The sequence below is a fragment of the Cyprinodon tularosa genome, unplaced genomic scaffold (assembly GCF_016077235.1).
Source record: "Cyprinodon tularosa strain WSP-4 unplaced genomic scaffold, ASM1607723v1 ctg195, whole genome shotgun sequence".
In the NCBI taxonomy this organism is placed as follows: domain Eukaryota; kingdom Metazoa; phylum Chordata; class Actinopteri; order Cyprinodontiformes; family Cyprinodontidae; genus Cyprinodon; species Cyprinodon tularosa.
In genome coordinates this window covers 1,470,285-1,487,920 of record NW_024038707.1, presented here as the reverse complement: position 1 = coordinate 1,487,920, position 17,636 = coordinate 1,470,285, and the positions used below count along the sequence as shown (strand labels likewise).

The following is a 17,636-nucleotide window of genomic DNA, read 5'->3' as shown; positions in this document are numbered from 1 at the left end:
AGCTGAAGAAGACGGAGAGAAAATCATGAGGTGAGATTAAATCAAGATAGAACTTTTTGGCAGAAATGTAACTCTCGTTTAGAGAATGAAAAGCGTCATACCTACTATGAAGCAATGGGGTGAAAGCATCATGCTTTGGGTCTGGTTTTGTGCAAAACGGACAGGATGACCGATCTGTGTTAAAGGAAGAATAATAAAGAACAAAAGTATTTGGCGATCCTCAATGTGATTTCTTGGATTTTCCTCACTTTGTCTCAGTTAAACGATGATGAGAATTACAGACCTCTCATCTTTCCAAGTAGGAAACCTGCACAATCAGTAGCTGACTGAATAGTTTTTTTGTCCCACTTTATCTTTGAGTTGTACATTGCTCTTTTAAAAAAATATAATCTAAGTTCAAGTTCATCGCTTAGAAATCTCGCACGTTTAGGTGTTGCTCCGTGAGATGCCATAAAAAAATCCCGTTGCAGTCTCTTACATAACATCTCTTTTGTGTTTGGGAACATGCTTGTAGCTGCTGAGATTAGCCTCCCCAGTGCAACCCTCCCCTCCCCAACATGTTTAATGTGTAAGACTGTGTAAGTGAATTAGCTTAATCTCTTCTATCTAACATAACCCAGGCAAAGCGTTGCTCTGAACGCATAGCTGCATTAAGGGGAGTAGATGACGATGGAGTTCCACGTGCAAGTATCCTCCAGATGTTTGTGATCTAAAATTGAAGATAGAGGCCAATTTGGAGAGCAATATTCATCATGTGTGTGTGGATTCTACTGTTGCTTTTTGCAGGTAATGTAACATATCCAATGTATAGTTGTAGAGTTAAGACCTGCTGATATTTGTTGCATGCTGCAGAAAGTAAAGCTCCTCGTTAGATATGTAGTGAAATATTATCTGACCTCTATGGTGCTTGAACTTTGTCAAATATTTTTCACATTATAGCCACACATTCATGACGCATATAGAAATTCATGCATAATTTCTCAAAATTGCAATTATTGTTATTAAGACTCATGGAGTCAAACATTTGTCAAGCCAACTTTTAGAGAAGGCGTTTTCCAAACATTTGACCTAAAAAAAACATAATAACAGACAATTGAGCCTGTATATGTTTTTTTTGTAAATATATATTAAATCTACTTTTAAAACGGTACATTTATTTTATGGGAAATTTGCATTTGTGTGTCTCATTATATGCAATCCCCCAACTTGGTGTTTATGGGATTACAGTCACAGGTCTTTTAAGGAAGCCTTGTGTCGGGTTCATAAATGTAGGTTTGCAAAAGAAGAACTGAAATACATAGTAATGGATACAATTTCTGCAGAAAGGAGAGAAAGTTGAACCCCAGACTCAAACGCACTGTCTCCCACTGGACCTCCTCTGCAGAGCGTTTTATTAACAGAACATGACACATGGTTACCAACAGAGTATTGTTCTGACAGAACAATTGATCAGTTCATAAAGATAGAATGCTCCGTCAGAATGACAAGGCAGGATGGTCTCCTGACTGGATCATGAGACAGGAGTGGAGCATCCCCTCGCACAAATGTTTCATAAACACACATTAATTTTATAATCATCATTGAATAAACCTAACACTTAGCATCTTTAAAAACTGAATAATTAGAATTTCCTTTGGAAAAAAAGCACAGTCCTAGTAATTTTGCATGGACTCCATCTTTGGTCTCCCCTTGCTTTACATTTCTGCTTCTATTTTACTGTTTTATTCATGTAAAGCACTTTGAATTGTCTTCATATTGAATATTGCTGTACAAATAAACTTGCCTTGCCTTTTTTTTCTGGTATAAACTTTGACTTGGCCATTAAAACACATGCATATCAAGACCGTTCTGTTCTACACAGAGGTCCTGGAAGCTCCGTCTCAGTCTCTATTTTTCTGTTGCATCTAACAGCTTTTCTTCCAGAATATCTCTGTTTTTCACTTCATCCTTCTGACCAGCTTCCCTGTTTCTGCAGGAGACAACTATCACCACTGCATGATACTGCTGCTGTTTCACTGCAGGTTTATGGTGTACTTAAAGAGATGTGCAGTGTTTGTTTACCCTTTCGGAAAAACATTTCAACTGACAAGTTTATTTTATGGTTCTTCATACTGTAACAGAGCAACTTCTCCGTCATGCTTGCTGTGTCCGTTGTTGTAAATTCTGAACAACTGTCCTTCATAGACATGTATCGGGTATTGTAGGCTAACAAAGAACCCAAACGACAGCCTATTATAAAGCGAGGACCCGTTCGTCCGGTTCAATTTGCATGTTTTCTAAGTCAAAACAAGGCTTTGTTTTTGGTCCACTCTATAAAGCCTCGAACTCAATGCTAATTCTGACATTTTTAATGGAAAAGGCTTCATTCCCTTCCATCTTTAAACTTGGAAATAAAGTCCAGTGGATTGTTTTTTAACTTTTTTTGGAACTTTCTTTCATCTCTGCTTTGTTTCTTCTCTGGCACCTCTGGCACCCAAACACAATGCTCTAATCACTAGGCCACCACTCCCCCTATAAGCCACCACTCCCCCTTATAGAGACCCTGTAAATAGTTTCTCTCTCCTAAACTGAGCTTCCTTGCAGCTCCTCCATGAGGCTCTCTGATCTCTGATTATCCGTGAGATAACTTCCACAACTGTTTGCATTGTATCGACATAACATACAAATCTTTTTGTTTTCTCTGCAGGAACATCTCACACTGAGGACCTCGGTGGATGTGAACAGCAGCCATGTCAAAATGGCGGAGTTTGTGAAAGCCACTCGGAAGGATTCCGATGCCTTTGTTCGCAGCAAAGCCAAAATGGACGCCTGTATGTTGGGGAGAACTGTACTGTTCCTCTTACAGGCTGTGAAGAAAGCCAGTGTGAGAATGGAGGAAGATGTTCTCCTTTGTTGGTGAATGACCAACACACTTTTATGTGCATCTGCCCTCCAGGTTTTTCAGGGCCTAGATGCCGGACCTCCACCACCTTCTCATTTGAGTCACAGGGCTACATGTACATAGACACAAAGCAACTAGAATCAGAATCACCTCTAAATTTGACCTTCAGCTTTAGGACGGAGAACCCAACCGGCACTCTGTTTCAACGTAGAGTGGATGATCTGTTTCTCACCATCGAGCTGATGGATGGACACCTCTGCCTCTTTAGCTTGAAGAATCAAAGCAACAAAGCGCTGGTTCAAGAACTCCCTGAGTATTTATCAAACAACAAGTGGCACACAGCTGAAGCATCACTGGGCGGCGCGGTCAGTCTCATCAGGCTTCTCTGCAGAGAAAGGAGCTGCACCAGAAACTCCAGCGCTGCAGTGCATCCGATGCATTCAACTGCTGCTCTGCCTGAGCCAGGAGCTGTTCGCCAAACCCTCTTCCTTGGAGCAATTGCAGGGAACTGGTCTTCAGGCGGAGTGGAGGATGAAGCAAACCATCCGCCTGCATTTCTGGGCTGCTTTAGGGATGTCATTGTAGATTCACTCCTGGTGTTGCCTGCTGAAGCTCCAAAAGATTCAAGCATCCAGGTGAACATCGTAGCTGGATGCAGTGACAGAGACAAGTGTGAGGACAGCCCATGTCAGAACAGGGGGCGCTGTGTGAGCCGGGGCTGGAGGAGGTACACCTGTAAATGCCACCGGCCGTATGACGGAGAGGACTGTGCAGAGGGTAACACACACACACTGAGGGTAGTTCTCAGGAAAATTTGAAAGTAAATCAAGCATAGATCAACTGTAATCACGTCTAACTGCATACCTTTTATAGCTGTGTAAAGGGAAGTTTTTTTTTTCCAGTGAACCAATGTTTTAACTGTTACTATATCTGATTTATATGTGATTGAATAAAGAAAAATATGACATAACAAAAGCCACACAAAAAAAAATCAGGTATGCTGCAAAATAACATTAGAAAGTCGCTTTTAAAACCCAAAAGATGCCTTAGATTCCATAAAATAATATGCAGCTTATTTCTGTAGCAAAGTAGAACTTAATCAGTTAGATACAGTTAGTTACACAAGAGTTTTATTGGAGGCGTGCAGGTGGTGCAGTGGTTAGCGGGAACGCCCCATGTAGGGAGGCCTTGGTCCTCAACATGGCCGACCTGGATTCAAATCCGACCTGTGATCCTTTGCAGCATGTCTCTTCCCCTTTCCTGTCAGCTTACTGTCGAAAAACAAGCCACTAGTGCTGTAAAAACTCAAAAGATAGCATAGTTTTTTGCACCTTGCAGTATGAAGGTTCCGGGTTTCATCTCCAGGCCTGAGTCTTTCGTTTACATGTTCTCAATCAGCATGCGTGGGTTCTCTCCGGGTACTCCGGCTTCCTGCCACAGTCCAAAAACATGATTATCATGTTAATTGAATTCTCTAAATTCTCCTTAGATGTGTTTGTGCGTGAATGATTGTTGGTCCTATGTGTCTCTGTGTTGCCCTGCGACAGACTGGCGACCTGTCCAGGGTGTACTCTGCCTTTCACCCGTAGACAGCTGGAGATAGGTACTAGCATCCCCCGCGACCCCAGTAGGGATAAAGCGTGAAGGAAAATGGATGGATGGATGTATTTTATGTTTATTTTATTTCTCTGAAACACTAGAATTTGCACACAGCTTTATATTTCTTTTTTACTTTACATATTTGTTTAAATATTCAAAAACACTTGTTATGATCATGAGTATAACACAGCCAAGGCAAGGCAAGGCAAGTTTATTTGTGTAGCACATCTCGGTACATGGACAATTAAAAGCGTTTTACATGAATTAGATAATAAAATAGAAGAAAAATAAAAGCAGAATAAAAGCAAAAACAATCGGAAAAAAAAAAAAAAAAATTCGGACCTCAACCTTAAATAATGTCTGACTTTTACCATGGATCCAGTACAGCTGAAATGCAGTAGAAGAGCCTTTTAGCCACAGCTGGAAAACGGCTCCTGAAAGCTGCAGCTAAAGTACACTTTATTGTTTTAACACTGTTTTCTATGTCTAACATAGAATTCTTACCTGGTCTGAAATTCCACTTTTTCTCCAGGGTTATCCTGTACTTAACAGAACCAGATGATGCTAAAATGATGATGTAAAAATAGAGAGAACATAAAGTTAGAGATTAAACTAACAAACAACAACAAATCCGCCTCAAAGCCAACGCTGATTGGACGTTCGTTTGGTGAACGGCTCCAAATGTTCTTCAACGGAGAGTCTCCAGACTGATTAGCGAGTGAAATCTTGAAAGCTCATGAGATCAGGATGGTTAGTATTAAGTGCCCTTAATTAGAATAGATAAATGTGAAAAGTCACCAAATGAATGAGTAGATTCCCCCACCTGAGCTGTTAATTGTAGCAGCTCCTCCTGAGCTAACATGTGCCTTGTCCCTGCTCTTGTTATATGGACTATCAAAATGAATCTAATGAAAATGTTTCAGGTTTTTATGCAGGAAAATGTCATTAAGTTCAACGTGTGTGTTTATTTGTCCCAACCAGCACAAAGTTTTAACTGCTCCGGTGATTCCAGCCCTTTCACCTTTACTAATAACCCCACAGTAAGCAGAATTGACCCCAGGCTGTTAAAGCAGCTATAGGTTAAGTTCAGTCGCAGCAGAAGTCTAAATGGATCACTTTAAAGAGAGCCACCCAACAGGGTAAAGTTAGACAGCAGATTCCAAAGAGCTTAAAGGGTAAATAGAAATAGACCAAAGCCCGGTCACACGGATTTCAAATCAGAAACCATTTACTGACACCTGCAGCATGGATTAAAAAAACGTGGCCTTCTCTGACTAAGCAGGAATGCCCTCAGCCGGCAAGATCAGGACGCCTTATCAGATCAGTGTCTTCTTTACTGCTCCTTTCTGCATGTTCTTCTTCTCACTCTATGGTCTTCATTGTCGAAACAGCCGCCAATAGGCTGAACATTCCAGTGAAGTCGGTTACTCTGATGCATTCTTTATTTGACCTAAAGGACAAAGTTTTAATAATGAATAAAAAGACTGGACAAAAAGGAGGGAAGAAGCACTTTTAGAATAAACGTTTGTCTCCTGGTTATTAGCAGCCGGCTAGCTCAAGTGGTAAGTCACACTGCTCTGCCAGTTTAGGTCAAGACCCAATGCCTACATTGGGGAGTAGTGGATTAGCGGTTAGGGCATTGCACTTGGAATAATGAGGTTCTGAGTTTGAGCCCCACTCCCACAGACTGCCACTCTGGGTCCCTGAGCAACCAACCCCCACACTGCTCCCTGGGCCACGCACAATGGCAGCCCACTGCTTCCCAATGGGATGGGTTAAATGCAGAGAGTTAATTTCATTGCTCTGTACTTGTGACAGTGTAATAACGATAAAACGCTGGCAAGAAAAAGAAATCAAAACACGTCTTTGAATCGTGCAAGGACTGAACTTAACCAGAGCATTACATGTCAACAAACCGATTTAACTCTAATACCTACACTCAATATGCTGAAGTTAGATACATGGATTTGTAGGTAAGTTAGAGATAACAGGAAAAGAAAAAAAAAATCCTGAAAGCCTTAAAGTAACTGACCAGCTATCCTGGATAAGATACTGAGGCATAATCCAAAACGAAGAAAACATTCAGGAAAGATGCAGGGTTTTTTTCATCAGTGAAGGTGCAGGCAAATTTAGCCCTTTCCCAGACTGCATGACCCTCACGGAAAACAGCTGGTGTGAAGAGCATCACATTTGATTGAGGCAAAGGTTAGCTTTTAAATAGTAAGGTTGTTTGAAATAGCTTGTCTAAAAAATCTGCCAGAAGAAGTTATTTTCTTTTAACAAAAACAGAGCAGCATGATACATGTTTGCAAATTTGCCACAAGAACAACAGACCAATGTTGCTTGGACAGATGTAAAATCCAATCTGAGTACATTGGTGCAAACTAAACCAACAGGTAAGCACCTCAATTGGTTACTGATAAACTGTAATCCTGATATAAAGACAAACTACTTAAAAGTTTATCCACAGCAACATAAGAGTGTCAATGTGTGGTTGGAGGTTGGTTGAGGACCCAAATGCAGAAATGAGTGAGGCAGAGATGAGCTCTTGTAGATTTAATGAAAAAAAAAAATTTGAGGCAAACACCCAAAAACAAAAAAATACTGAGAACCAAAAAACAGCAAACATCAAAGAAACTCACATGGGGAGCCAGAGATAAGGATTCAACAAACAAAAAGGAACCAGCACTGAAGAACTGCACAGGAAGAGTATATACAGGTGCTGGTCATAAAATTAGAATATCATGAAAAAGTAGATTGATTTCAGTAATTCCATTTAAAAAGTGAAACTTGTATATTATATTCATACATTACATACAAACTCATATATTTCAGATGTTTATTTTGTTTAATTTTGATGATTACAAATGACAACAAATGAAAATCTCAAATTCATCATATCAGAAAATTAGAATATTGTGAAAAGGTTCAAAATTGATGGCCCCTGGTGCCACACTCTAATCAGCTAATTAACTCAAACCACCTGCAAAAGCCTTTAAATGGTCTTTCAGTCTAGTTCTATAGGCTACACAATCATGGGGAAGACTGCTGACTTGACAGTTGTCCAAAAGACGACCATCGACACCTTGCACAAGGAGGGCAAGACACAAAAGGTCATCGCTAAAGAGGCTGGCTGTTCACAGAGCTCAGTGTCCAAGCACATTAATAGAGAGGCGAAGGGAAGGAAAAGATGTGGTCGAAAAAAGTGTACAAGCAAGAGAGATAACCGCACCCTGGAGAGGATTGTGAAACAAAACCCCTTCAAAAATGTGGGGGAGATTCACAAAGAGTGGACTGCAGCTGGAGTGAGTGCTTCAAGAACCACCACACACAGACGTATGAAAGACATGGGTTTCTGCTGTCGCATTCCTTGTGTCAAGCCACTCTTGAACCACAGACAGCGTCAGAAGCGTCTTGCCTGGGCTAAAGAGAAACAGGACTGGACTGCTGGTGAGTGGTCCAAAGTCATGTTCTCTGATGAAAGTAAATTTTGCATTTCCTTTGGAAATCAAGGTCCCAGAGTCTGGAGGAAAAGAAGAGAGGCACTTCATCCACGTTGCTTGAAGTCCAGTGTAAAGTTTCCACAGTCAGTGATGGTTTGGGGTGCCATGTCATCTGCTGGTGTTGGTCCATTGTGTTTTCTGAGGTCCAGGGTCAACGCAGCCACATACCAGGAAGTTTTAGAGCACTTCATGCTTCCTGCAGCTGACCAACTTTTTGGAGATGCAGATTTCATTTTCCAACAGGACTTGGCACCTGCACACAGTGCCAAAGCTACCAGTACCTGGTTGAAGGACCATGGTATCCCTGTTCTTAATTGGCCAGCAAACTCTCCTGACCTTAACCCCATAGAAAATCTATGGGGTATTGTGAAGAAGAAGATGCAATACACAAGACCCAACAATTCAGAAGAGCTAAAAGCCACTATTAGAGCAACCTGGGCTATCATAACACCTGAGCAGTGCCACAGACTGATCGACTCCATGCCACGCCGCATTGCTGCAGTAATACAGGCCAAAGGAGGCCCAACTAAATACTGAGTGCTGTACATGCTCATACTTTTCATGTTCATACTTTTCAGTTGGCCAACATTTCTATAAATCCTTTGTTTTTATTGGTCATCAGTAATATTCTAATTTTCTGATATGATGAATTTGAGATTTTCATTTGTTGTCATTTGTAATCATCAAAATTAAACAAAATAAACATCTGAAATATATGAGTTTGTATGTAATGTATGAATATAATATACAAGTTTCACTTTTTAAATGGAATTACTGAAATCAATCTACTTTTTCATGATATTCTAATTTTATGACCAGCACCTGTATGTGAGACAGAACAAAGACCAGGGTAATTAACTAGAGGGAGCTAGAGGAAAGGAGACAGGCACAAGGGGGCAACAGAGAGTAACTTAAAACTGCTTAAACATAACATAAAATGGAAAATAAACCACAGATCAACAAAACAGAATTACTGATAGCTTAAAACTAAAAACTCAAAGTCCCAAAAGGGGAAAACCATAACAAAGAGAAACGTTAAGTAAAGTTAAATGCAAAGGATTGCAAGAAATGCTGCTAGAGCTGCTCTTCCAAACTGTTGGGTTATAAGGAGTAGTTTTTAACCACACAGAATAGCTTGTTTTACCATTTATTGTGCTTTTTAGCACTTAACAAGATCACTTTGTTATTTTGCTGATACAACCCTAATATTTATTTACATGAAAGTAAAATTTCATGTAAATCATGTAGTGCTTACTCAAGACATAAAAAACAAGGTGGTTCACAAGATCCAATGATGTTTTATGAATATCCTGAGATAAATTAATAAAAAATGTTTTAAAAAATGCTTTTAACAGACACGAAAGAGTTTATCGAACTAAATACCAAAAGAAAGGGAGTTCTAGAGTCATAGAGCCACTGAACAGAAGGCTCTGTCTCCATGTGATTTCAGCTTAGCATGGGGCACCATCAGCAATGGTCACATCATGGACATGTGGGTGCAGAAGTCTTCTGAGATAACCTGGTATCTGTCTGCAAAGACCTCTGTTAGTCTATCAAAGAATTTTAAAGTCCTCTCTACCATAAAGCAATACCTAGTCTAGCTGCATCAAGGTCAGAGTTACAATTTAAAAAGTTGGAGGACTTTGTCAAAAGCATGCCAGCCTCATTTACAACCATCTCTTTTCTTGTTCCTTCATCACAGAGTATATCAGTGCCCGGTTTGGAAACAAAGATCTTGAGAGCTATGCCGTGTTCTCATTAGACAACAACCCGGGAGATTCTTTGGTTATATCCATGTTCATTCGCACTAGACAGACCAGCGGGCTGCTTGTCATCATGGCCAACACCACTAGCCAGTACCTTCGCCTGTGGCTGGTGGAGGGCAAGATCAGAGTTCAGGTTAACAACTTTGAGACTCTTGTTGGTCGGAATCCAGTCAGCAATGGCCATTTCCACCTGGTCACTGTAAAGCTGGAAGGAACATCAGCCACGCTGTTCCAGTCTGCTCAAATTGAAGGCTCTATGACCACCAGGAGAGTCCAAGCCAATCCCGACGATCTGGTTTACGTTGGAGGGCTACCCGACTCAAGGGCCTCAGCTTCATTTGGTGGATACTTCAAAGGATGTGTGCAGGATCTGAGAATCAACAGCAAACGCCTGCAGTTCTACCCAATACCCACTCCTGTTGAGTCGTACAGCCTGCAGAAGCTTGTAGGCGTTGCGGAGGGATGCAGCAGCGACAACGCCTGTGCTGTAAGTCAACAAACGGTGCTGTCAACCTTTACCTCTGTTTCAAATGAGACAGCTTCAACCCTCATTACTGTCTTTAACACACCAGGCAAACCCTTGTCTTAATGGGGGAGAGTGTTACTCCATGTGGGACGATTTCATCTGCAGCTGCCCTCCCAACACAGCGGGGCAAAGGTGTGAAGAGGTAAAATGGTGCGAGCTGTCTCCCTGCCCTGTTACAACCGTCTGTCAACCCCTCAGTCAAGGCTTTGAGTGTAAGTACCGTGTCTTTAAAGATCTTGTTGCAGCATTACAATGCATCTACTAAGAGCAAGGCTTTTTTAAGAATAGCATACCAAGTACGGAGAGAATTTATATTCCCCCTCCTGAGCAGGACTCGCATGTAAATGTAGACTTATTAATTACCATCTGGCTAATTACAGGAGGAGACAGAGTTCCCACAGAGGATTCCCCTAAAACTTGGTAATCCCTGGTCAGATTAGCTATACTGGCACATGCCTGTGGTGGTGTGTGGTGACAAGATTTCTTTCTCACATGTTCTTGACCAAAAAGGGAAGAGGGTTTATCCAAAACACCCACAATAACAGTTCTAGCAAGTAAAGACAGGTAACTAGAAAATCCATTATGTAGCATATCCTCTTCTGATTGCCCAAATGCCCAACTTCTCTCATTATCAATATAATACAAGCAAAATCTATTAATTCATCTCAGTATGTGTCTCTTAAACTATTCCAATACAGTTAAAAGACAATCCATTGTGTGTGTCCTCATCAATTTTCATGTTTCTAAGCCAAAACAAGGCTTTGCTTTGGTCCGCTCTATAAAGCCTTGAACTCAACGCTATTTCTGACATTTTGAATTGAAAAAGCTTCCTGGATGGGAAGCGAAACGTCTTCAAACTTGAAACCAAAGTCCAGAGGATTGTTGTTGTTTTTTAGCTTTTTTGCAATGACTATGACCCGGATGACTGGGAATCTTCACCAGTCTCTTAAAATAGCCTGTAAGTAATGTATTGGTCACTTGTTGACACACAAAGGAGAAGATACTGAGTTTTATTCTTTGACTCCTACTTTCTTCTGCCAGGATATCTTTGGCTTTCAAGAAGCAGCACCAAATTAAAAAAGGCTAACTTATTTTCATGCTATTTGAATACAAACAAAGGGGCCTTCAAAGTAGATGAATTGCTTCCCCTGATTTGATTATATGTTCACTGTGGAGTACAGGCATGTCCCCTTACAACTTTGCACCCTTCATTGGTTTCTTATTAGAAAGTATAGCTTGGCTTAATTTGACTCAGTGTATCAGTTTAGATAGTACAACAATAATGTTGCCAAAATGTATTGAAACCAGAATAACTTATTTACCAGGGTGTTTATATTTCTTTGTCAATCTCAGGTTTGTCCAATGTGACAATTCGGCTTGAAAACAACATTTTTTGGTACCACAGTAATGGAAAAATTAAGCGCAACCTCACCAGCATCTCCCTCAGTTTTCGCACCAGACAGACGGAGGCCGTTTTGCTCTATTCTCAGAGAGGCCCTGACATCATAACGCTCTCTCTCCTCAACTCTCATTTGTTTATGGAGCTCCAGGCCGGGGCTAATAAAGATTCTGGGAGAGTGACAGCCCAGAGCCGGGCTCCACTCAGCGACGGTGAGTGGCACTTTGTGTCGATCAGCAAGGACAAACGGACTCCAGCATCCAGTTGGATCATTGAGGTAGATGAAGAAAAAGAGTACATCAGTGTTTCTGGAGCAAATTTTGGTGACTTGAACTTTCTCAGGGATGGAGCTGACATTTTCGTAGGAGGTTTGAACCAGGAATCGGGAGCCACCTTTTTAGGGTGTCTAGGTCCAGTAAAGATTGGGGGTCTTCATCTACCGTTCCACCTGGACAAGGAGCTGAACCTCCCCAGACCTCAGGAGGAGCAGTTTGTGAGGGATAACAGCAATCATTCCCCATGGTATGGATGCTGGGGAGCCAGTGTATGTTCTCCAAACCCATGCCAGAATGGGGGTGCCTGTGAAGACCTGTTCGACCTGCATCGGTGCACATGTCCCTCTGACTGGACAGGATCACTATGCCAAGAAAAGACAGACACCTGCATCTCCCATCCATGTGTCTACGGAAACTGTACCAACCTATCCAAGGGCTTTAAGTGTGAGTGTGAGGCGGGCTTCACTGGTAAACGCTGCGATGTAGAAGTCGATATGTGTGAAAACAGCAGTTGCAGCTACGGTGCCACCTGTCTTAAAGGCTTCCGGAGCTACACGTGTCTGTGCCCCCGGAACATGACGGGCTATTACTGCGAGTGAGTATTATGCAATCTGCTGAGATACTGAAACACACATGTTAGATATGAGTTAGACTGTGAAAAATTAGGAGGCTTTGCTGGAACATCAAGTCCTATTGTGTCTTTGAAATACAGCCATACTAAAAACTATTTGAAAATTAGATAGTTACTTTTTCATTCCTTTTCTAGCTGAGGATATATCAAGAGAATCCCACACATTATCAGCTGGTAATACTCCCTTTACCTTAACCAGCTTCAGTGAGATACTTCTTGTAACCATTTGCTGGTCATTTGCATTGCTCTAAAGCAGGGGTCACCAACATGGTGCCCGCGGGCACCAAGGGGCCCTCAAGGACCACAAGGGGTGCCCTTAGAGTCTTCTGAAAATAAAACAACTCAACAGTGAGCTACGTTTGAAATTTCACTGTATTTTGTTGCTCTCCTTTTTTTAATAGGGTTATAGAACATTTCATCCTTTAATCATATATGGCATTTAAGCATTTATAGAGATTTCAAAATGAAAATGTCTAAAAGAAAATTATAGATTTAAAGAAACGATAAAGATATGTATATAATGTATGAAGTTTAGGTGAACGTTGACCCTTGCCATTCATAGGTCAGTATCGGTAGCCCTTCCTGTGACTCAGTGACCCTGAATTAGCCCTTAGCTGTAAAAAGGTTGGTAACCGCTGCTCTAAAGGGAGGTTCCTTACATGTGCAACCTGTTTTGAGTCACCCCACAACATCTTAGTAGGATCAAGATTTGGGTGCAAAAAAAAAAAACATATTTTCTGTACAATTTGGGATGAATTTTGCATTGACATGTACAGAAATTGAAGCAAACTGTTGACCTGCAATGAAAATATGTGACAAACTTTCAATTTGCAGCAGCAACCTACAAGATAGTAAAGCCTGCATAAAAATACACAGAATTATGACTAAATTAATTTGTTTTTAACTGATGGAGTATTGAGCCTAATGTTTTAAATTAGTTTCAGCTTCAATTGTTTATAATCAAATAATGAAACTGAACCACAATCAGTGATGCAAAGCAATCTTTGCAGGATGAAAACTTAGAACTTTCCTTTGTATTTCACGAGCAGATGTACGGAAGAGGATTAGGGCCACTGAAAATAAAATAATAAATAACTGATTTTAAAATTTTATTTTTTATTTCAGTTTAACATGGGAAAGAAGTCAGAATTTTGACTTTAATCTCAGAATTCTGACTGAATTCTGAAAATAAAAAAAGTCAGAATTCTGAGATTAAAGTCAGAATTCTGATTTTTTTTCCATACTAAACTGAAATTTTTTTTTTTTAAATCAGTTAACTTTTTTTTCTTCACTGGCCCTAACCCTCTTCTGTACAGATGAGCATAAAGTGCATGCAAATTTTCAGAGAGGCACTTCAGTGATACTGAGAACAATATGCTATTCCGAAGTTAAATAAGTATGCATCATGCATAAATAAGCAGCATCATGTCTTCCTACATTCTAGGAAATTTAAGATATGCAATCTTGTGGCAGTGATTTCAAAACAATAGCTAAAACTAGATTAATAAGTTGTTCCAACACATCTTATCTATTACAGTGTGAAAATCCCTGACACACCTTGGTACATTGAAACAGATCCGTGAGTAATATATATTAAAGCAAAACCCTTTTGCAAAGCTGTGTAAGTCCTAATAAAGGAAACTAACATTGTATATGTGTCTGTCTAGGCTTCCTCAGTTGCCTGCATCTTCCTGTGTGGGAACAAGATGGAACTACAATTGCTTTAATGGAGGAAACTGCTCTGAAACCGGGAACACTTGTTACTGCCTTCCTGGCTTCACCGGTCAATGGTGAGACCTGCATGATGATCTGTAGCGTCTCTTTGGGTCACTGGAGGAGAACAGCTTATTGAGCATTATGTCTTTAAATTCTTCCTGCTCTTTAACAAAGTTAAGATGAGCCTCAAAAATCCTAAAATATTGAATATGGGAATGAATGGTGCCCTCTGCCGGAGTAAATAAGTACTACAGGTAACAAGATGGCTGCAGTTTGTCTGTTCTCGCGGAAAAGAAAATGCTTTTTGCTGGAACGGACTTTGACAGGAATTTATGTACATATAAAAAAAGCACAGCGATTGATTTGTTTTTTTTTTTTTTAAGTGTCTCTTTAATAGTGAAAGTTTGAATTTATCTGATGGTAATTTAAGGATAATCAACATTTGATGCAGGAAAGACAAAAACAATAAATGAAAAGACAGTAAAAAATAAATAAATAAAGCTGAATGTCAGCATAGAAATGATAAAAAAAAAAACATTTTAGGTGTATAAAAAGGAATATTATAACATCAAGACTGATTAAAAAAAAATTAAATGGAAAGCAATGAAAGCATTTGAAGTAAACATGTTACCAAATATATTTTCAACAGATACTGCCTGAAAATTTCCATATATATTTTCTGAAACATTATTTAGAAACATAAAATCTATTGTATGGATTTACGAGTAGTTTAGTTTTAAACCTTAATTCTGGGACTTTTTGCATTAGGCTTTAAAAAAATTAAATTATTTAGACAAAACACCTGTTTTAAAGCAGCATTGTGTAATTTTCAGCGACATGAAACGTTTGTCTGCATTAGATCACAGCATTGAATTCATAAAGTCTTCAAAGCTGTTGTCTCATGAGCATTAATTAATACCATGTATTATTAAGTCTAAAAATGAGGAGATAAGAGTGTATCATGGATTGGCCACCGTTTCAGTGAAGGAGGCAGCGGAGACAAGGTTTTTCTAATCGAAAAGGGAACATAGAGGTAATGTTGACAAAGGATGACTGCTGTGAGTTGCTTTCTAATTCAGCCATAGAAGGACTGTTTTAGGTCCTACTTCCAGCAGCGACACGGATCAGCTGATCCCTTCTCTCTTCACGCTCTGCCGTTCAAAGTCTTCTCTGATCCTTAGCGGTCCTCCTTCCACCTCCAGCAGTTAGCCTCTAGGGCAGGCATCTCCAAAGTCGGTCCCCGAGAGCCGCTAAAACCTGCAGGACAGCGGCCCTCGAGGACTGACTTTGGGGATGCCTGCTCTAGAGGCGAACCTCTGCGTTTTTCCAGCTTCTTCCTGGTCTTTCTCCTTGACGGGCTTCTCCGATGTACAGCTGTCCTCCGCTTTCAGCCCTCTGTCCACCTGGCGCACTTATCTGATCTTCCGCCATCCTGCTTCGATCATCTGCAGTTTGCGTCTATTACCAGCCTTGGCCAGCCGTAGCTTATCTCCCGGCCTTCAGTGCTCTGTTTGCGTGGTAGTCTTCTCTGATCCACCGCTGTCCTCCTCAGGTCTCTTCCTGAGCTAGCAGCGCCAAGATGCCGCCTCTACTGCTGTGGTTTGTTAGCTCCAGAGGGCAGCAAAGCTGGCCAGCTCATTGTGGCTCTCAGCCACTGTTCTCACATCGATTCCCTGCTCAAGAATGCCGTCACCCCTTACCTCTGGTGTCTAGCTGATCCGTCCCCCTGTTTTGGCAAACTGACCAAAAAAAACAAGGACCAAGGGCAGGAGAAAGATTCCAGTCAGTCTTCGAGCACCAATTAACTTGAATCAATTAGTTGCCTCTGAGAAAGAAGAGATATTTAGGTTGGAGGCTTAAAGCAGTTAAGTCACCCATACATGCAATTAGTCAAACTCAAACATCGGGGAGAGAAAAATTAATCAATTATCTGGAAATTTAAGGAAAGTACAAATAACCTTCACCCTCCATGATCCCTGTCACTATATAAAAAACACCTTCTTAGTTGCTCATAACCTGCATGCTTTCTAAAACAAAACACTTTTTGTGCCCTTTCAGGTGTGAGAAGGATATCGATGAATGTGCCTCAGACCCGTGCATGAACGGAGGCTTCTGCATCAACTACATGAACAGCTTTGAGTGCGTTTGCGACATGAATTACTCAGGCGTCTACTGCCAAATGGACGTCAGCGACTTCTACATGTATCTGTTCCTGGGCCTGTGGCAGAACCTCTTCCAGCTCGTGTCCTACCTGGTTATCCGCCTCGATGATGAGCCGGAGATTGAGTGGGGCTTCCATGTCAACGATTAGACCGAATCGGGAGACACTCAGAAATCAGGAAGTCCTCCAAACACAGAATGTAGGAGCCACAAATCAGCTTCCATGACTCTGTGTTGTCAGATATGAACCCATATGAACTTCTTTCATGTTTTTCTGACCTCAGCTCAACAGAGATGTTTCAAAAGAAGCTGAAAAGATCTGAAAACAGTTGCAGTGAACATCAATAAAAATATATTTACTGTTTCTCCGACTACAACTTCTATCGTAATGAACTGGAAATGTAACGATGCTCATACTATACATTTTAAATATTAATATGACAAAATTAATTATTTTGAGCCTATAATTCTATTATTTTTGATTAAAATGGTGAACAGTTAATTACCCCAAAGTTTGTTTTTTTTATAAAAAGTTCTACAGAAAGATGTCGATGAAAGGCCTTATCCTGCAGACATCCAGCAGCAGCAGGTACTGCTAAAGATGCTGGCTGCTGCATTTAAAGGAATAGTACACCCAAAACATGATTAGCCTTCATTTTCTACTCACCCCCATGCTGAACAACACTCTGGAGTACTTTTTTGATATCTCAAATGCATCTGGAGATCTGGGAGGCTTCTTGCTGTCTGCTGACATTCAAATAATGGAGGTCTATGGCGCCCGAGGCAGAAAGGTCCATAAAAGTCCACAAAAAACGTGTCAATATTCCTCCATACTGCTCGTCCAATGTATTCCAAGTGTCATGAGTGGGTAGCATCCAGAATTTACTCGAAACAAAGTCATTTAGAATGTTTTTAGAGCATAAACAGTAGTGTATAGGATTTCCTGAAAGCGCACGCCGAGTTCACGAGTCTACGGAAACCGCGGCAGACCAAACCAGATGAAAGTGCGCATTTAGCTCGGCAAAGAACTCATGCTCTTCCTCAACACTGAAGTCCTCAGACATTTTTCTTTCGTTGTTTCTTTCTTTGCACAGGTAAACAGCACATTTCTTCTGCTACGCTTGCATTATTGGCAGAGCAGACGCTGAATGCGCACTTTCATCTGGTTTGGTCTGCCGGC

At 40.8% G+C, this 17,636-nt stretch overlaps 1 protein-coding gene across 1 annotated transcript; it reads left to right on the top strand.

The window, feature by feature from the left end:
• Positions 1-748: 748 nt before the first annotated feature.
• On the top strand, positions 749-17,143 carry LOC119782524 (protein crumbs homolog 1-like). The gene is made up of 8 exons (XM_038283521.1): positions 749-786; positions 2,687-3,658; positions 9,686-10,236; positions 10,322-10,487; positions 11,629-12,544; positions 14,118-14,159; positions 14,248-14,370; positions 16,355-17,143. Exons 1-8 carry the CDS (start codon positions 753-755, stop codon positions 16,605-16,607), a joined length of 3,057 nt encoding a protein of 1,018 aa, XP_038139449.1. The 5' UTR covers positions 749-752; the 3' UTR covers positions 16,608-17,143.
• Positions 17,144-17,636: the final 493 nt, after the last annotated feature.

Excerpts from the sequence above, each read along its gene's own strand:
- LOC119782524 (XM_038283521.1), top strand. The coding sequence starts at position 753 with ATGTGTGTGTGGATTCTACTGTTGCTTTTTGCAG. Across the intron at positions 3,659-9,685 it reads CGGAGAGGACTGTGCAGAGG|AGTATATCAGTGCCCGGTTT; the intron begins GTAACACACACA and ends CCTTCATCACAG. Across the intron at positions 12,545-14,117 it reads ATGACGGGCTATTACTGCGA|TGTGAAAATCCCTGACACAC; the intron begins GTGAGTATTATG and ends TATCTATTACAG.